The sequence below is a fragment of the Pistacia vera genome, unplaced genomic scaffold (genome assembly GCF_008641045.1).
Source record: "Pistacia vera cultivar Batoury unplaced genomic scaffold, PisVer_v2 Contig500, whole genome shotgun sequence".
Taxonomy (NCBI): domain Eukaryota; kingdom Viridiplantae; phylum Streptophyta; class Magnoliopsida; order Sapindales; family Anacardiaceae; genus Pistacia; species Pistacia vera.
In genome coordinates this window covers 109,842-130,398 of record NW_022196336.1, presented here as the reverse complement: position 1 = coordinate 130,398, position 20,557 = coordinate 109,842, and the positions used below count along the sequence as shown (strand labels likewise).

Here is a 20,557-nt window from a genome sequence, read left to right as displayed (position 1 = left end):
CCCCAGAGAGAGAAATTCTATAGCGGACGCCTTGGCAAAGATAGCCTCCTCGTTGGATTCAGAGGCTCCGGATAACATTCCTGTTCGTTTCGTCGGTGCTCCAACTATCAGCTCGACCGAACAGGCCGTAAATGTGGCTCAACCGAATTCCTGGATGACTCCCATTATCCAGTACCTCAAGGATGGGACCTTGCCAAGTGACAAGGTCAAGGCAAGGGTCCTGCGAGTAAGATCTACTCGTTTCACACTCATCGGGGACCAGCTGTATAGGAGAGGATTCAGTGCCCCTCTCCTCCGATGTGTGACCAGCGAAGAAGCAGACTACATCATGAGGGAAATCCATGAAGGGATCTGTGGCAACCACACAGCTGCTCGATCTCTTGCGAACAAGGTTGTTCGTCAGGGATATTATTGGCCCCGGATTCAAGAAGATACGCACAACTTTGTCAAGAAATGTGATAAATGCCAGCGGTTCGTGAACATCCCGCGAGCCCCCTCTCACGAGCTGATAACTATGTCTAACCCCTGGCCGTTTTCCATGTGGGGGATCGATCTTATTGGCCCCATGCCAGTCGGAAAGGGAGGGGTCAAGTATGCCATGGTCGCGGTAGATTATTTCACGAAATGGGTGGAAGCCGAACCATTAGCCGCGATCACGACCAGAAAGCTGAAAGACTTCATTTTCAAAAACATAGTGTGCCGCTACGGAATTCCGCACACCCTCATCTCGGATAATGGAAAGCAATTCGATAACGAGGAGTTCAAGCAGTTCTGCGACGAGCTGGGCATCTATAAAAAATTTACCTCAGTCGCCAGACCGCAAGTGAATGGCCAAGTTGAAGCAGTCAACAAGACCATCAAGCACACTCTAAAGGCCAAACTTGGGGCATCCAAGGGGAATTAGGCTGACGACCTCCCCGAAGTCTTATGGGCGTACAGGACGACTCCAAGAACCTCCACCTCAGAGACCCCTTTTTCACTAGCCTATGGCTACGAAGCGATGATCCCTGTAGAAGTGGGAACTAGTTCTCTTCGGAGGGACTTGTACGACGAGGTTAAAAACGAAGCACTTATGAGGGCAAGTTTGGATCTCATTGAAGAGCATCGCAGCAAGGCTTCGCTAAGAATAGCAGCCTACCAGCAGCGAGCAAAGAGATTTTTCGATTCAAAGGTCAAGCGAAGGGACTTCCAGGTCGGGGACCTTGTGCTAAAGAAAGTTCTCCTAGGGACCAGAGAACCGAGTGCGGGGGTACTGGGACCCAACTGGGAAGGGCTGTACCAGGTCGACAAGGTGATCAGGCCGGGGACTTACCATCTCAAAAGGCTGAACGGTTCCAAAGTACCCCGAGCTTGGAATGCCAAACACCTTCGGCCATACTATCAGTAATCCTGAACTCAACTCTCAATCAGTTTATCTTAATTTCATTTCTAATGTAAAGCTTAATTCTGTTCGCTGGAGACAGTTCGTATGTGTTCTGTTCACGTGTAAAAATTCGCATGTAATATTGCTTATACAAATTGAATTGTAAATTGAACTTATGTATGAAAAAAGCGAACTACAATTGTAAAGAAAGTGTCTTCCTTTATGTACAAACAAAAGTTAGACCCAATTACGATGGGGTCGACTCATTACATTACGGCTGGTCCGGGGGATCCTTCGAACCAGAACCCCCTGCCTGGTCGGGTCGTTGGGCGGCCGCAGCTGCCTGATCGTCCTCCTCGGCCATGATCCGCAAAGTCGCTTACCACCCCTCCGGGAGGTCGGAAATGTCCATATCTGGGTTCCTTAATCGGAGGGAATAAATGGACCCGATCGCCTAGTCGGCGGCCTTCTCCTCCAGCTCCTCTGACTGATTCCGCATTTCTTCAGTCAGTGAGGTGATCCTTTCACAACTCTCCTGGAGTTCAGCCTCAAGAGCTCGCTTCTCCTGTTCGGAGGCCTCCTTTTCCTGTTCAACTCGTTGGGCCCATACGAAGGTCGCTTGGATCTCCTGGTCCTTCTCCCCGACCACTTTGAAGAGCCTGGCGGTTGTCCTTTGGAGTTCCTTCACGTCCTCCGCACGTCACTCAAGCTCCGCCTTTTGGAAGTCCACCGTTCGTAAAGTAGCATCCTTTTGGCTCAGATACCTGTTCGTCGCATCGAACGCTTCTGTTCTTTCAGCTTCGGCGGACTCCAGGCTTTTCTTGAGCTTCGCGACCTCCTCCTGTAGATCTCTGGACCCCTTTGCGACTCCCAGCCGAGTCCTCTCCATAGACATCCTCATCGCAAGTAGAGCCTACGAGCACGAAATGGTTAGAAATGAACCAGAACAAAATTTTAAGAATAGCTCGTTTACCTTGCTTAGATGCTGGAACGACGTGGTCATCAGGTCGTCGCCCGTGTCAGCGAACTCATCGTAAGACTCCGATAGTCCACACTCAAGCAGAGAATAGACTATCGGCTGCAGGTACTCAGGCAGGCTCCCCAGCGAGTCTAGCACTGGTATGTCCTTCACCTTGTCGGAGGTGATCGCCTCACCTGCAGGCTCCTTGCCCGACCTCCTTGAGTCCCTTCACGACCTCAAAGGCTCCTCCTCGGATTCGGTCTCAGAATCTTCGGCCTGGACCTGTTTCCTCTTCTTCGACCTTTGGGCCGGAGCCTTACGCCTTGGGCGTGCCGGTGGTGCCTGAGCGACCTGTTCTGCCCTGGTCGCTTCATGCACAGGGGGCTGCGAAGGTGCAGCAGTTCGCACTGGTTGTGCAGGAATGGGACGAGCAGCTTCGGCCGCTCTCTCCCTCCTCGATCGAGGAAAGACGAACGGTGCTCGACGGGGCTGCTCGGATTCCTTCGGGGGCATAGTTTCTGCATTTAAGTTCGTTAGTAAGCAAAATTGCTCCGCGACCAGGACAGGAATCAACGTAACTTACCTTCCAAGGGTTCTAAAGATGCTTTGTTGCTGAAAAAACCGTACTTCCGCAAGTTCGCGGTTGTCACAAGCTTCCTCGCGTCCTGGCTCTCCTCGTCCAGTACTTCAAAAGATACGAGCCTGTCTGGGTCGGCAAGTTAGTTTTGGCTGGTCGTTTTGTTAACTGCAAAAGAATACAGGTCGTTATTATAGAGCATGCGAACAGATGATATGCCTCACGAGGAATAACCTACTTGGTGTCTGAAAGCGGCAGTGGCCGTCATAGCAGAAAAAGAAGAATTTCGTTTCGTAGGCCCCCGCGTTGCTGGGATAGCTATGTATCCCCTCGGCGATGGTAGGTCGCTAGGACAGGTAGTATGAATCCTTGTCCCTACTCTTTTTGAGGTAATAGGCGACGTCGAGCTCCACTGTCGTTGGCTCACCCAAGCCGCTTTCGCAGCACGCGATGTACATCGCGACGGCGATGACATACGCGTTTGGCGTGAGTTGCATCGGTGCGATCCCGAAGTGATCCAAGACTGACCTGATGAAAGGATGGAGGGGAATCCTCCCTCCACCCTTGAAGATCTCTTCGGAGATCGCGGCAAGGCCATCGGAAGGGCACCGTGATGACCTGGTATGGTCGAGGAACACCTCCGCGTGGACGTCAAACTGCTTTTTTATCCTATCAAATTCCTCTGGGGTGAGAACCGAGAAGACATCAAGGGATGCATCCTCGGGAACGTCCTGCGAGGACGAGCTGGCTGCTTCCTCGGGTCTGGACGTTGACGGATCCATTCCAGAGTCTGCAACATCGACAGACATGGTCATTTAGGCCTTCGTGTTTTGTCCCGTGCGGCGGCAGGGGACAAACTCTTAAAACCCTAATAGTAACTTGAGCCGCCACCCACAGCTCGAGTCCGGCAACAGTGGCGCGTCTCTGGTGGAACACCGAGAGACCCAATGTCGTTGCCCACCAACCAAACAAATGCAAAAAAAGAGAAGAAGAAGAGAATCTTACCCTCTGGGATGCGTAACCGAGGCCGAAACTCGTTTCAGTTGCCTGAGAAGCGCCGATCGGAAAACAATGATTTCTGGTTTGCAAAGGCTTGTCACTCGAAGCAAAAGGGGTTTTCGTGACCTCATCTGAAAAATGTGAGTTTTTATATGGATTATGAATCGATGGTTACCACTTCTCGGAACCGAAACGACAGCCTCCTCTCTCTCCCCGCATTTAATGCGCCCCACGTCGCATTAAATGCCCTGATAGGAGCCGTAGTTTCAAGTGCGTCGTGCAGTCAAAGCTATCGAAACGACGCCGAGACAGCACAGCTCATTTAATGTTTCTGGCAGACACTGTGGCGCGTGCAAAGCACCTGACAGCGTGGATACAGGTTCATTGAATCTCTCCAAGGCACGTAAAAGAGCGCCCAACGAATCTAGGTCGTTAAAATGACGATTCTCAGGTCGCTCTAGTGAGAACTGTGTGAGGTCGTGTTCGCCGAAGGTCATGTCCCGAGCTTCTTTTATTCAGGTCGGAACAACCAAAACCTCCAACCGCGGCATGACTTAGTTTCCAAGGTTCGACCCTCAAACCTTACAAACTAGGGGGCTTCTGTTATAACTAAGAAATCAAAGGCTGACGTGGAGTTGCGTGACGAAACGTGGCCTGCTCCCGTCAGAACGGTAAGCGCACGTCAAGCCTGCCAAACGCCCTGGTGCTCCCACGTGTCCGCTAGCCTGCTCCAAATCGCGTGAAATCGACTTGGAAATGGGTAATGGGACGTAAAATCAGATTAGGTCATGACAATCACACCAACCCAAGGATTTAGTGATGATTACGGACATACAACTGGGTATAAGAAGAGGAAGACCCCTTCATTAAGGGGATTCGACAATTTTTACACAAAAAAACTCTCTCTCTCTCTCACGCTTTTGTATCTATTTCCCAACCTTTTGTAAGTCAGTCCGCTGTCGCGACCTGACCCACACTATCAATATCAATACAAATCAGTGGACGTAGGACTTGCTACCTTAGCATCCGAACCACTTTAAAAACTCTCATAGCATTTATTTCGCTTTTTATATTCATTTTAACGTGTTCTTTTTTATCAATCAACGCTACGCACGTGACAATTAGTTGGTGCAGAAATTAAGCATCAACATAAACAATTATAAAATAATGTGCAACTTCAATATATTGGTGGATTATGCACATGCATAAATATAATGCAAGTATATAAAAGGTAATGATTTGCATAGTTTTATAAAGTGATAACTTAAAACCATAAGAATTAAAGAAAGAAATATGAAATACTTCCCTCAGTTGGTTAGAGCATGGTGTTGATAATGTGACATAAAATTAAAGTAATAAAACATAGAAACAACATGTGAGAGAATTTCTTATTTCTATCTTTGTGTTTATTTTATGTTGAAGGAAACCTCAATTTATAGGCTTATAAAACGAACTTATGGCAAAAAGTTTGTTGATTAAAGAGGACTAATTATTGCAAAATCATGCCTCATAAAAAAATAAATTAATAGATTTTATCTTAATAACAAGCAAGTTTCTATTATTCTAAATAAAGAAATGAAATTTTTTTTATAGATATTATGTGTGCACAAGCAATTCATAGGTAACAAAAATATTGTACATGTAAGAAAGAGAAGGGTCAAGTCATAAAGTCGTTATGAAGACTTGGAGACGCTAACTCACCCGTAACCAAACAACCCCCTTTTTCAATGAAACGACTCACTTAACCGAACATTCCAGAACTCCTCCTCTCGGTCTCTCACTAGAAGTCTCTCGTCTCTTTAACTCCTCTTTATATTCCCAAACACAACGCCTCTTCTTCCCCATCCCTACACTCATTTATCATACGCAACAGACATATTTCTCCTAATTATTTTTATTTCTTCTTATTTTGTTTGATAAACATACGCGTGCTGACATGGCAGAAGAAGCCAAAGCCAAAGGCAACGCCGCCTTCTCGGCCGGAGACTATGAGGCCGCCGTCCGTCACTTTAGCGATGCCATCGCTCTGGCTCCATCCAACCACGTTCTCTATTCCAATCGATCCGCCGCTTACGCTTCTCTCAACAACTTCGCCGAAGCCTTAGCCGATGCTAAGAAGACCGTCGAGCTCAAACCGGACTGGCCTAAAGGCTACAGCCGACTCGGCGCGGCTTACGTTGGTTCACATAACTACGGCGACGCTATCTCGGCTTACAAAAAAGGCCTTGAAATTGATCCTCACAATGAAGCACTCAAATCCGGATTAAAGGATGCAGAAGCAGCGGCCGCTAAATCGTTCAGATCTAGGGCCCCACCAACAGACAATCCGTTCAATTCTGCCTTCGCTGGTCCCGAGATGTGGGCGAAATTAACAGCGGATCCGACCACGAGAAGTTATCTTCAACAGCCTGATTTTATTACAATGATGCAAGAGATTCAGAAGAATCCTAACAATCTAAACCTCTACTTGAAGGACCAGCGTGTGATGCAAGCTTTAGGAGTTTTATTAAACGTGAAGTTCAAGGGGCCCACTGGTGATGACATGGAAATTCCGGAGGAAGAATCGCCCAAGAAATCAGAGCCAGCTAAGGAGGAGAAGAAGCCCGAGCCGGAACCGGAGCCGATGGAGTTGACAGAGGATGGAAAGGAAAAAAAGGATAGAAAGGCACAAGCATTGAAGGAGAAGGAAGAAGGAAACGCTGCTTATAAGAAGAAGGATTTTGAGAAGGCGATTGCACATTACACCAAGGCATTGGAGCTCGACGACGAGGATATTTCTTACTTAACTAATCGTGCCGCAGTGTATCTCGAGATGGGCCAGGTAACAATTTTCGTTTTGTTAATTTCGACCCTTCTTTGAGAGATTAGTTAAGATTTTGCTTCAGTAACATGCTAGAAGTTTCTAATAGGAGTAAAGAATGATAATTACTGAAGAAGTTCTGTTGTAATTGCAAGAAGGTTACGCTCTACGCTGCTTAGAAGAAATGGTAATATTAGCGTGCAAACTCTTCCAGGAATTTTGGATGGGTAGACTACGTCACCTTAAGTCCTACTAGTCTAAGAAAGAGTCCTTTGTTTGCTATGGTGACTAACATACGTGCCCTTGTTCTTGCTGCTGATTTAGTTAATCTCTTATTTGTTATGGATAGTGCTTCCTGAGTGTGTTTTTGTGGAAAAATTAAGTCCTAGCAAATGGAAAGTATAACATTTGCTTAGTACTTAGTTGATAACATTTCATTGTCACTGTATATCAAATAGATTCTTGTTTCTATGCCCCAACAATGGTGAAATCTAATGTTAAATCCTAACTTTTGCGAGACTCTGTGCAGAGCTCAACTTTCAAAAGCGTTAACTCATTGAGATGACTTAGTTCCTAGTGTTTTAGAATTAAATGAAGTAGAGGTTTTGCCTATTTTCTTGTAGAAGTTTTTAGTGCCTTGCCATTCTCGCTCAAGTTTTAGGTCTGTGAGATTTTAATCGATTCTATTATCAACGAAGTGGAGATTTTGTATGCAATCTTCTAAAGTTTTGCTTAAATTTAGCATCTAAAATTTTTGTGGTGAAATATTTTTTTTAAATTTAGTATGCTGATCCTATTCCCAACATCAATCGTTTTTAGTATGAAGAATGCATCAAAGATTGTGATAAGGCTGTTGAAAGGGGAAGAGAGCTTAGATCTGACTTTAAGATGATAGCAAGGGCCTTGACTAGGAAGGGAACTGCTCTGGTGAAAATGGCAAAATGCTCAAAGGACTTTGAACCTGCCATTGAGACTTTCCAGAAAGCTCTAACTGAGCATCGTAATCCAGACACATTGAAGAGACTTAATGAAGCTGAGAAAGCTAAAAAGGAACTAGAGCAGCAAGAGATCTTTGATCCAACGATAGCTGATGAGGAGCGTGAAAAAGGTACCTTTTTCTGTTTGGCTTTTGGCTAATGGTGCTTCTTGACCTAGATAGTACATTTTCTTTAAGTAACTAGTTCTGTTGCACAATAGCTTTGAGTTTCTCTCTCGCTCCCTCACATTTTAGACAGACCATGTGCATGTGCATATACACATTTATGTATCCGAACGCATGTATGTTATTGAAGCGTCCTATTTTTGGGTATCTTCCAAGTTGCTTTGTGTCCTATTACAAGGCATTTGGTTTTTTATACATGTTCTAGGCATTTCACTACTTGTCGCATCCTGTTATTCATGTGTTTTCCGTAAGTTTTAGCTATGCCTTATCAAAGAGATTCTACCTGTGACCCCTTAGTGTATTTTTTTTTTCTTTTTTGTGTCGTCCTCCCCTTCTTGAGTCTGGTTTAATAATAGATACTTCCATGTTCCACCTAAATTAGGAACATTATTCTGTTATCAAATTTGTTCAAGTCTGCTGTTAATGATGTTTCCAGGGAATGAGTATTTTAAGCAGCAAAAATACCCAGAGGCTGTGAAACATTACACAGAATCATTGAGGAGGAATCCCAAAGATCCAAAGGTATGAAGTTTTATCTACTTATCTATAGTGCAGTGCTTATTATATTCTTCATTAAGCATAAATGGATAGTTACGGATTGATGAGGGCTAGTTTTGGTTTTCAGGCTTACAGTAACAGAGCTGCATGCTACACAAAATTAGGTGCACTGCCTGAGGCATTGAAGGATGCGGAGAAGTGCATTGAGCTTGATCCAACCTTTTCTAAAGGGTATACTAGAAAAGGGGCTGCTCAGTTTTTCATGAAAGAATATGACAAAGCTTTGGAAACATACCAGGAGGGGCTAAAACTTGACCCAGAAAACCAGGAGCTGCTTGATGGCATGCGAAGGTAGCACACATGAATACAGCTTCTGTGGGTCTGTTGTTTTAATGACTGTTTTGTGCCGAAAATTCCTGTGGTTGGGATCTTAGTTGTTGCTCTAAAATTCTGTGCAGATGTGTGCAACAAATTAGTAAGGCTGGCCGTGGAGAATTAAGCCCTGAGGAATTGAAGGAGAGACAGGTTAGCTTTTTTGAAAATATGTATTTATCGTTCGGGTTGATATGTTCAGCATTTTGGGGGATTCTGATTTTGAATTCTATTCCATTTTGCAGGCCAAGGCAATGCAGGATCCTGAAATTCAAAACATTCTTTCTGACCCTGTAATGAGACAGGTAAGGACTGGATTTTAACTGTTTGCTCTGTTGCTGGATATAAAATTTCACTAAAATGGATTTTGGTTTGTGGATAGGTATTGGTTGACTTCCAAGAAAACCCCAAAGCTGCTCAGGAGCACATGAAGAACCCAATGGTGATGAACAAGATTCAGAAGCTGATCAATGCTGGAATTGTCCAAATGAAATAAATTTGATAAAAGTTTTACTAATGAGAAAAAAAAAAAAAACCCTTCTGCTCATCTTGAGTAAATTGTATTTTGGTGTGTGAATTTGAGTGGATTAATTGGTAAAGAACTAGTATCGCATGGCAAATTTTGGGAGTTTCTTTATATCTACAATTTAACGTTGATCCATTGAGACATTGTTTCCCTTCTTTTTCTCTTCTTTTGTGTGTGTTTATGTGTTACTCAATTTATTACAGCTCTAAAAGTTGGCAGCTTAATGACCAGGAGTTTCAATGGAACATTTACCGGGATTAAGCTTCTTAAACCTGACAATAACTGTCTGGAATGCCTGGGTCTCGAGTCTATAGTGCAGGGAATGTGAAAGTGAAACTAATTTTACTTCTGGTGGGTTTTGTTGGCAGTATTAATTTCCTGTGTTGTAGTTTTTGTTACAGTATTAAAGCTTCAATTCAAAGGTAGTAGAAAACAATGTTTGCAATTGGAAAATTCATGCAAGTTTTTGGTTGATTGAATTTGAAGTAGACCTGGCAAAACGGGTGGGCTGGTTGGGTACGCATAATAAAAATTGGGTCTTTATCCTATCCTATGTGGGTATGGGTGAACCTGTAGGTATTTGTAGGGTTGTAAATGAACCAAGCCCCTTATGAATAGTTTGATGTTCATTTGATAATGTTCGATTTGTTAACAAATTGTTTGCGAATAGTTTAATGTTCGTTCGATAATGTTTGATTCGATCGATAACAAATTATTTGTGAATAGTTTGATGTTTGTTTAATAATATATTTGATTCGAGTTTGAGCATAAGATATTCGTTCGATTATGTTCGCGAATATACTGTATTCTATTGATTCATTCATTCGTGAACAATTTGTTTGATTATTCGTTTGTTTATGTTCGAAAAACATGGTATATATTATTATATATATATTTATATTTTTTCATTTTTTTGTCTTTTTATATTATATTTGGTTTAGTTTGAATGATTTTTTTTTTAATGGTAATCAATAATAAATTATTATGATACATGACAAATTTAATAATATAATAGATTGTATAATCAAGTGATATATAAAGTAATAAATCTAATAACATAATTTTTTCATATATTTTTTAAATATAATCAATAATTAAATATTATGAGATAACATTTTAATTAATAAATAATAAATATAATATGGTAAACAAATTTAATAACATAATAATTTAATTAAATATAGTATGGTAAATTAATAAACATAATATATTGTATAATCAAGTGATATATAGTATCACAAATTTAATAATATAATAACTTAATTAAATATAGTATGGCAAATTTATTAACATAATATATTATACAATCAAATAATATATAGCATGATAAATTTAATAATATAATAGCTTAATTAAACCTAAATTAATCACACATTTGTATTTATCATATATTACAATAGACTCTCATACCACTATGAATTTATGGGTGTTGATACAAAATATATATGTAGACAGTAATGATAATATATATATATAAATATATATAATATATATATATATTATATAATATATTATATTATATATATACACACAAATTAATCACACATATGTATTTGATCATATATTAAATAGACCCTTATACTACTATATATTATGGGTGGCGATACAAAATATATATGTAAACAGTAATGATAATATGTATCTGATAACTTAAATTTTGATAATTTAAAACATATTAAACATATTTATCTATGATTAATATATGTATGATAATAATTTTGTATATGCAAATTACACATTATATATTATATAATATATATATATATATATATATATATATAATATATATATATATTATATAAAACAAATTAATCACACATACGTATTGATTTATATTAATAGATTCACTCTATTATGAATTTATGGGTGTTGATGCAAAATATATATATATAGACATTTAAAATATTTATGATAATGATATAATGATAATATAAATATGATAACCTATAATTTTGGTAATTTAATAACATATTAAACACATTTAATCTATGATTAATAAATGCATGACAATAATTTTGTATATACATAATATATATAACCCAATAACCAACAAACTAACTCGGCCCAGCCCAAATTTTAAAACAAAAATCCAAACCCAATTCCACATTTTCCCTTACCCGGCCCAAATTCCAAATCCAATTCAGTCACAACTAATTTGGTTAATCGAAAGAACTCGAACAACCCTAAGTTATTCGAATGAGTTATTCGAATAGATATTTATAAGTTATTCGAAAGAGTTAATCGAATGATTAATCGAACAATCAAGAACTGCTTGTTTGGTTAATCGAACGAACTCGAACAACCATTTTGTGCTCATTCGAGTTCGAACACAATTTCGAACACCCCATTGTGGTTATTGAACAAGTTTCGAACGGGGGTGTTCGTTTGTGTTCGGTTCGTTTGCAGGCCTAGCGTATCCGTTTACTAAACTTACAAGAGCAAGAGCAAGCAACATGTTCCCACCTAAATGTTTAGCAAAATCTTAATTGGTATCATCGGTTGCATTTATTTCAGATTCTTACCCTTTATGTAACCCCGTTTATCTTATTTTAACAATTGAAGGGTAAAAGCGTCAAAGTACTTCACATCTCAAATTTCTCTCAACTCATGCCCATTATTAGTGTCAGTGTCAGTGTCGTCCGTTCTTCGTGGATCTCAACCGGGTTTCTCACCCAAATTGATGGAAATCACCACCCTAAGCCCAATTCCTTTGCCCCAGTTAATAGGTTTGTGTTCGCGCGACTGTTTGGGGCAAATGGTTGAACAATTGGTGGGTGATGTGTAAGGGGCAGGTGAGTGATGTTCGACGATTGGGAAAATGGCAAGGAGGGTTTGCACAATCAATCCATAATACAACAAACTCCAAATCAAACCAAAATCCAATCAAATCGAAGCCAAAACAACTTAAACGCGGCGATAGGTGGTGTTATCATGGATGCCAATCGGCGAGTTGCCAAGAGGTGGGGTTATGGGGGTTTTGAAAAGGAGGCACCAATGATGCCAAGAGTGGTGGCAAAGGGAGTTTTGACTGTTGGAATTGGTTAGAATTTGATTGAGAATTTTGAAACCCTAATGTAACGATAGTCGACGATTGGTGAGAGAAGACAAGCAAGAACCTTGGAGGTTTTGGTCAATGGAGGGTGGGGATGTCAATGGTGGGGTCGAAGAAGGCCAACGTCGACGGGAACTACCCAAATCGAACCTGAGTTGTGGATTGCGCGATCAGAAATTCACAGAAAAACAGGCCAAATCCGACCAAGAAATCAGTTGTTCAAGTTAGGAGGCAAAGGAATTGGGCTTAGAAATCAGTATGGGTGAGAAACTTGACCGAGATCCATGGAAGACGAGTGGTGCCGACATCGACAATGGGTGTGAGTTGAGAGAAATTTAGGATGTGGGGTACTTTGACACTTTTACCCTTTAATTGTTAAAATAAAGTAAACAATGTTAGATTAAAGGTAAAAATATGGAATAAATATAATCAGGTATCAAATTGAGATTTCAGTAAACCTCGGGTGGGAATATATTCTTTGCTTTACTTATAAACCAAAACAACATACTCCAACCCGTAGGTACCCATTTACTGTACATATGAACCAATACAACAGACTTTAAAAAAAAAAAAAAAAAAAAAAATCTGGACAAGTTCAATAGTCGGAACAACAAACTCGATACACACTCATCTCTTACATTTCCCAAAGAAATTCTAGAACAAACATAAAATATTGTAAACAAATCAAATTACAACTCTGCAACTGTACAAGGTTAAACATAAAACTCTCCTCTCCTCTTTTTTTTTCTTATAGAAAACTCTGTAAATGTACAAGGTCAAAACCCATTCCAATGAACCTCTAGGGAAGTGTGCGATTGCAATATAAAAGAACAGGTACTGCTTGTGATTTCAATGACTAATTTTTCCACACTTTCATTGATAAGAATTGTGATATATATACACAATAGCCGAGAAGCTAAATTAGGAATTATACAAACGTTGGAGCTAAATCTGTGCTACTGTTACAATGTACAGCAATGAAATTTAAACTGAATATCAGTTACAAATATAAAAATTAATGAAAGAATATTTGGCAGGATTTTAGGCTAGACATGCTCTGTTTTGTGATCCACGCATTCTTCCCTTATATGCAGGTTGTGCCGTAGTGGTGAGCTATTGTGGGCAGTGTTGTAACGCTGAACGATTGCTCTGCCGTTTGCAGTGCGTTGCGTGTGGGGCTCTTAGTGACACAACTGCGAGTAGCTGCACGCTGGGAAGACAGCATAGTTAGCCCCGCCACGATGTGCTGGTGGAAAAAGGGCGATTGATGGAGGTTCTGCATCTACAGTTTTTACTAAATCTAGGATTTATTTTATAGTACAGAAGAAAGGGGAAGGAAGAGAAGAGTAAAATGAGGGCGGCTGTAGTGGTGGAGGAAAGGGTGGTGGTGGATGTAGGGTTTGATTTGTTTTAGAGAAGAGAGGAAAGGGAGGAAACAGAGGAGAACAACAACGGGCTACGGCTGATGGCGGGAGTAAGGTGTGAGAAAGTGAGAAGAGAATGAGGAGAAGAGTGGAAGAGATTGGCTAATAGAATTTTAGGATGGAATAGGATTAAATTTTGAAAATATTGGAACAAATATGTATTTTGAGTGGGATTGAATAGGATAGGATATGACTGAAAAAAATGAAACAAACACGACCATGGTTATTTTATTTTTTAATTTCTATGGATATATTGTGGGTATACCTAGCCCATTGAAAAAAAGAACGATAGGGTGAGTACATGTTAAGAAAAAAGGGGTTCAAAATGAGACCTGTATCCTATATTATTTTGATGGGTACGGGTTTATCACAATAATTACATGTTTTTTCATGTGAACTTGAAAACTGTTGAACAAATGGATATTGGAATGTTTGGTTCACAAAAAAATAATATTACACCAACAATCCTCTTTTACAAACTTTTTCTTATAATATTGACATGACAGTTTACGATTAGTCAGTTTATAATAGATTTTACATAAGTCTCGTTAATTAATTACGAGTTGACCAATTATGAACTATCACGTTAGGTTTGTGAGAGAAAATTTATAAAAATAAATTATTGACATAGTATTATTCATTCACAAAACAACTTGAAAAGTATCAAAGTGGGCATTGGAATGTTAAAATGCCAATGTTACCGATTGGAAAATTAATGCTAGTATTTGGTGATAAAAACAACTTGAAAATTATCAAACAAGTGGACATTACTTTATAATTCAATACATCATCGCTTAATATGTCAATGCAACATATAATTAACACATTTTGAATAATTTTGGGAGGAATTATATTATTGATGTATAAATATGGTTTGATGATGGAAATTACCCCCCAAAAAAAAAAAAAAAAAAAAGGTTTGGTGATTAATTAATTTAAAAGAGCTCAAACATTGTAGAATGAATAACCGTGGTAGCGTCAGATCTTTTACTAGAATGCCTTAGAACGTGGAAGCAGAAGCTGTCTCACCAGTGCTGATGCGTTTGAGCTCAGCTGGCAGTTAATATCACTTGGGAGGATCCTAGCTCGACCTTATTGGTGATTTTACCAATCAGCATCCGCATTTTTGAGATTTGAGCTAAGATATGTGTTCATTCTTTAAAAAAATAAATGTTTTTTTTTTTAGGACTTATAAAGTTGATGTCATTGGTACAAAAAGAAACTTGATTCCTTGGACTTAATCAAGTTGATGAAAAAATATAATAATTCCTGTTTCCTCTGGAAAATAAAATTAAGCAGCAACCTCTTGTTCTTTTGTTGCAAGCTGGTTCTGGATGTGTTGAGGTACAATATCAAATTTGGCTAATTGCATTGTGTAGGATGCACGACCTTTTGTCATTCCCCGGAGTGTACTTACATATTGAAACATCTCTGCCAGTGGAACCAGGGCATCCACCACCTGCAATAATCCCATGCAACGTAATGTAAATTAAGACACAATAAAAGAAAAGAATGGAGATACCTTCAACCCTTTTATTCCCTGTTATTTTGTTTTTCCAATAGTAGATCAGAATTTTCTATTAGAAACAGAGATTATCGCAGAAAGTTTGAACAACAAATTTGACATACCTTCAGACCTCCTGGTTTGTCACCAAAACTATTGATCTGACCTCTTCTCGAGTTGATATCACCAATGACATCACCCAAGTGCTCTTCGGGTGTGACAACTTCAACTTTCATTATAGGTTCCAGCATCTTTGGACCAGCTTTCCTCATCCCCTCTCTGAAAGCTCCCCTAGCCGCAAGTTGAAATGCCAAGACACTTGAATCAACATCATGGTAAGAACCATCTACGAGTACAGCACGTACATCGACTACAGGGAAGCCTGCAAGCACACCGTTACTCATGCATTCCTCTAATCCTTTCATCACTCCCGGGATATATTCTTTTGGAACTGCACCTCCCTTGATTTCACTCTTGAACTCATATCCACTACCTGCCTCCAGGGGCTCAAACCTGACAGTTATATCGGCAAACTGTCCTTGTCCTCCTGATTGTTTCTTGTGCACATACTTCACTTCTGAGACTTTAGAAATGCTTTCACGATAGTTTACTTGAGGTGCACCAACATTAGCTTCTACCTATTTATACCAAGGAGCACAAGTAACGACAAACAACCATATAACAAAATATATATTATTCTTTGCAATCTTTCAGAAATATAAGAGTTATCAAACTTCTGACACAAAAGCTTGGAAAGAAAGGGGCTACCAACATAACAAAGAAAGTTTCAATGAATTCAACAATTGAGTTGCATTTCCTAGTTCTCTTCCTCTCATGATAGTAAAAATACAACCAAGATAATGTGCATAATCTCAAAAAAAAAAAAAAGTAAAAACTCACCAACATTCATGTTACATGTTTGTAAAAGCACAAGTAAATCTGTCTGCTAAAATCCTTAAATAGAGTCTAATATGATAAGAAATTTCTACAACGTGATAGAACGAGCGTAAGTAATACAATATAATTAGATGCATACAATGGCTGATACATACCTTAAACTCCCTCTTTAGTCGATCAACGATAATCTCAAGATGCAACTCTCCCATTCCTTCAATCACTGTCTGGTTTATTTCTTCATCTCGTGAGAAGTGGAATGAAGGGTCTTCTTGAGCAAGCTTGATCAAACCATTGGCCATTTTATCAATATCGGCTTTAGTCTTGGGTTCAATTGCAACCTTAATCACAGGATCAGGGAAGTCCATTCGCTCAAGCACAATGGGATTATCAGCATCACACAGTGTTTCACCTGTAATGGTATCTTTAAGACCTGCAAGAGCAACAATATCACCAGCTAAAGCCACCTTAACATCCTCTCTACTGTTGGCATGCATTTCTAGAAGTCTACCAATTCTCTCTTTCTTTCCTTTATTTGCATTCAGCACATAAGATCCTGCAGTAAGCTTCCCTGCATAAACTCTGACAAAAGTAAGGGATCCCACAAATGGATCACTCATAATCTTGAAAGCTAGTCCAGAAAATGGTTCATCATCACTGGCTGCCCTTTCAATGGTCACTTCAGGGTTCTCAGGATCAGTTCCCTTCATTGCTGGCAAGTCAAGTGGCGAAGGCAGATAATCGACAACAGCATCAAGTAAAGGTTGAACACCTTTATTCTTGAAAGCTGAGCCACATAGGACTGGCACAAAACTGCCAGAAATGGTGCCTTTCCGAATTAATTTCTTAATGGTTTCTTCATCTGGCTCAACTCCTTCTAGATAGTTCTCCATAGCTTCATCATCTAATTCAACTATGGTTTCTATCATCTGAGATCTGTAGTCCTGAGCCAACTCCCGAAGATCAGCCGGTATATCCTCATAAACAAACTTTGCACCCAATTCCTCTCCTGACCATATTATAGCTTTCATCTTCACAAGATCAATAACTCCCTTAAAATTGTCTTCTGCCCCAACTGGTATTTGGATCACAACAGGTTTAGCACCCAAGTTTGTTACAATCATGTCTCTTGTTCTGAAAAAGTTTGCTCCCATACGATCCATCTTATTGACAAAGCAGATTCTAGGCACTCCATACTTGTCAGCTTGCCTCCACACAGTTTCAGATTGTGGTTCCACACCAGCAACGCTGTCAAACAAACATATGGCACCATCCAAAACCCTGAGAGCTCGCTCCACTTCAAGTGTGAAGTCAACATGGCCAGGGGTATCAATGATATTAATCCTGTGTTTGTTCCAAAATGTAGTAGTTGCAGCCGAGGTGATGGTAATCCCTCTTTCCTGTTCTTGCTCCATCCAATCCATTGTAGCTGTTCCCTCATGTACCTCTCCAATCTTATAGTTCCTTCCTGTGTAGAATAGAACTCGCTCCGTTGTAGTAGTTTTCCCTGCATCTATGTGAGCCATAATACCAATGTTGCGATAATCTTTCAATGGTATCACACGCTTTGACTCTGGAAAAAAAGATGATGAATGAAATTAACTTCTGCTATGTTAGCCAAAACTCAGTAATATACACAAGTACCGATGGAATACATACACATTGCCACATACTGCAAAATATAAGAATTCCAAATTTGCTAAAATAGGAAGCTTAAATTCTCAATACCGTCAAAAAATCTGGTCAATTCTTCAACATTAGGGGGCCATATATGATCAATAATAAGATTCCAGGGTTCTCCAAACAAGAATGCCTACTACTTATTCTACATATATTAAGTGGCTTTTGAAACCCAATTGAAAAGAAACATGTATGGTTTACACTCAAGTTTCATTTGACACAATTTCATGAATAAATTTTAAGAGAAATATGAGAAATGGAGAGAACTAAAAGCAAGGAAGCCATAATTTATCCATAATTTTAATAAAATAAAACTGTCTATTTCTTATTTAATACTTCTCTAAAATAAACACAAAACAACATTATTAATTTCAGGAGAAATCACATAATTGCATCGTACGCAATGCAATTACAATTTATGCTGAATAAAAAAAGAAAAAAACTAAGACAATCAAATAAAATAACGAAATTTTACATAAGAAAGGCCAGTTAAAAAAAATTTAAATTTCAACAATCTAGATCAAGGCTACATCAAAATCAATAAAAAAAAATGGAAATTCAGTTTATAAAAGAAATTAATGAAACAAGAGTAAAGGAAAAATAAGGATATATATACCCTCAGCTGCCATAGCAAAAACAGAGTAGTTTCTTCTGTTAGTTTGGCGTGAATTGGAGAGCTTGGAAGAAGAAGAAGTGGAAGTGAAGACACGTAAGCTTCCCAAGAAATGAGAAGGTCGTAAAGGGAGATCCAGAAAGCGAGTTGGAGAAGAGAGAGGGGCATGCCTCCTTTGAGAAGCATTGATATTGAGATGGGATATTGAAGAAGAACAAGAAGCTTTTACACTCTCGGCAGCCATTTTTTTTTTTTTTCTTTTTCAGTTCAGAGTGTTGTTGTCCGTCCTTCCTACACTCGCTTGGATAAAGAGAAGAAGTGGTGGTTATAAGTTGTGAACTTCTGGCTTTTTTGTGGGCTACCAAAATAAGAAGTCCAAACATTTCCATGTCTTTATCTTTCTTTTTAAACAGGGTTTTCTCAATCCCATAGTTTTAAGTTAATCAATTAACAATAACTCAACATTTTAGTTTTATAATGAATTAATGTGTTTATCATTAGAAATACATAATCCAGATTTGATATTATTTCTATAATTAATTTTATATATTATCAAGAGGAACCAAATAACTTAATTTTAGTATTTCTTATATACTTTTTCGTAATCTTCCATCAATAATTTCCAAGAATTCTAAATTTCAAAAACTATGGTGTTTTCTTCTAATTTGGAATTGGAAAATTTTCATTCAGAAATAAAATAGGAGTCATACTAGATATAAAAATTTGGAAATATTAGAAAACTATTTATTTTTAAAACTCCTTTATGATATTATTATTTATTTTATGAGAAAGTATTAGTTAAAATATAGACAGAGAACAATTCATGGAAAAAATAAAATAATTATTTGAATTAAATAAAAGCAATTGAGCCACAAATTGGAAATGGAGGAGGAAAGGTTGCCACATAGCTCAGAATTAATACAACCGCATATAGTTGAGAGACTGGTGGGATTGGGTTTAGAACTTTTGATAGTGAAACTGAAAATGAGACTGAGACCCCATCTCAATTCTCAACTTCAAGTCCGGAAGAAATTTATTTGGGCCGTCTCCATCCATAGGCTTAACAAGGAGAAGGCTCATTTATTAATTGTTCACAATTTGGGCTTGGTTGTTCAATCTTAATGATGGGCGTCATTGGAGTTATAAGAACATCTTCAAAGGACTCTTTATATGACCTAAATTTTTTATTATAAATAATTTATCCATAAAAACAAGAGTTCAATGGACTTTTTTTTCTTTAAATATAAATGAAAAAATGAATTTGACTCTCTACATCTAGAGAGTCAAATTTCACTATTTATTCCAATTTTATTTAATAAATTATAAGTTTCTACGCATTTTATTATTAATTCTCTCTCATTTTTATTAAGTTTAATTTAAAGAGTGTATTATGCCTGAAAAATATAGGGCTGACGTAAGGTCTAGTCAGCGTGTAAAAGTCAGAGCATGGGTACACCTACAGCCGAGTCACGTGAGGAAAGGGGCAGCCTACTTCTATCAGAATAGTAGGTGCGCGCCAGACCAACCAGAAGCTGTGGTGATTTCACGTGTCTAATCCCTGCTCCAAATCGCGTAAATCACTCTAGAAGGTGGGCAATGTGATATAAAGAATGATTTGTACACTTAATCCTACCAACTCACAGATTCAGTAATCATTAGCCCAATGTATCCCACTATAAATAGAGAGCTCCTCTCCCATTCAAAAGATTCGCTCATTTTTACTATTGATTGGCTATTCTCTCTCAAGAATATATAGCACTCTCTCTCTTGCACTGTCATTTGTAAGTCATTTATACGTCAGTCTGCTAATGCGACCTGACCTCTATCATTAATACAAACAACAGTGGACGTAAGACTTGCTATCTTAGCATCCGAACCACTTTAAAAGCTGTTCCCATTGCATTTACTCTCATTTTCCTTTATATTCACGTGTGTCTTCTAGGCCGGCTCAGCATTTCACACGTGCGTTTAGTTGGTGTAAAAATCACGCATCAACAGAGTCCATTAGATTTGAATACAAATTTTGTTCTTTATGTTTAGAAATTAATGAAAATATTCTTTATTTATGTAAAATATGCTCTTTAAAATAAACAGCACTATTGGAGATGCTCTAAGTGCCGTGGGAGATTTTA

The 20,557-nt window shown here is 38.9% G+C and overlaps 2 protein-coding genes across 2 annotated transcripts; one reads left to right on the top strand and one right to left on the bottom strand.

Annotated features, from left to right (window-relative positions):
* Positions 1-5,678: 5,678 nt before the first annotated feature.
* LOC116105593 (hsp70-Hsp90 organizing protein 3-like) lies at positions 5,679-9,632 on the top strand. The gene is made up of 7 exons (XM_031392000.1): positions 5,679-6,721; positions 7,520-7,808; positions 8,299-8,384; positions 8,488-8,711; positions 8,819-8,885; positions 8,978-9,037; positions 9,115-9,632. The coding sequence occupies exons 1-7, from the start codon at positions 5,837-5,839 to the stop codon at positions 9,226-9,228; spliced, it is 1,725 nt and encodes a 574-aa protein (XP_031247860.1). The 5' UTR covers positions 5,679-5,836; the 3' UTR covers positions 9,229-9,632.
* A 5,243-nt stretch (positions 9,633-14,875) lies between these two features.
* LOC116105599 (elongation factor G-1, chloroplastic) lies at positions 14,876-18,768 on the bottom strand. Its single transcript, XM_031392006.1, has 4 exons — positions 18,429-18,768; positions 16,291-17,705; positions 15,364-15,876; positions 14,876-15,193 (listed from the first exon to the last, which is right to left on the bottom strand). The coding sequence occupies exons 1-4, from the start codon at positions 18,667-18,669 to the stop codon at positions 15,026-15,028; spliced, it is 2,337 nt and encodes a 778-aa protein (XP_031247866.1). The 5' UTR covers positions 18,670-18,768; the 3' UTR covers positions 14,876-15,025.
* Between the last annotated feature and the right edge of the window lie 1,789 nt (positions 18,769-20,557).

Coding starts and splice junctions, on each gene's coding strand:
- LOC116105593 (XM_031392000.1), top strand. CDS start 5,837: ATGGCAGAAGAAGCCAAAGCCAAAGGCAACGCCGCCTTCTCGGCCGGA. Junction 6,722..7,519: donor TGTATCTCGAGATGGGCCAG/GTAACAATTTTC, acceptor AATCGTTTTTAG/TATGAAGAATGCATCAAAGA. Junction 7,809..8,298: donor TGATGAGGAGCGTGAAAAAG/GTACCTTTTTCT, acceptor TGATGTTTCCAG/GGAATGAGTATTTTAAGCAG.
- LOC116105599 (XM_031392006.1), bottom strand. CDS start 18,669: ATGGCTGCCGAGAGTGTAAAAGCTTCTTGTTCTTCTTCAATATCCCAT. Junction 17,706..18,428: donor TTTTGCTATGGCAGCTGAGG/GTATATATATCC, acceptor CTTTTTTTCCAG/AGTCAAAGCGTGTGATACCA. Junction 15,877..16,290: donor GACTAAAGAGGGAGTTTAAG/GTATGTATCAGC, acceptor TGGTATAAATAG/GTAGAAGCTAATGTTGGTGC.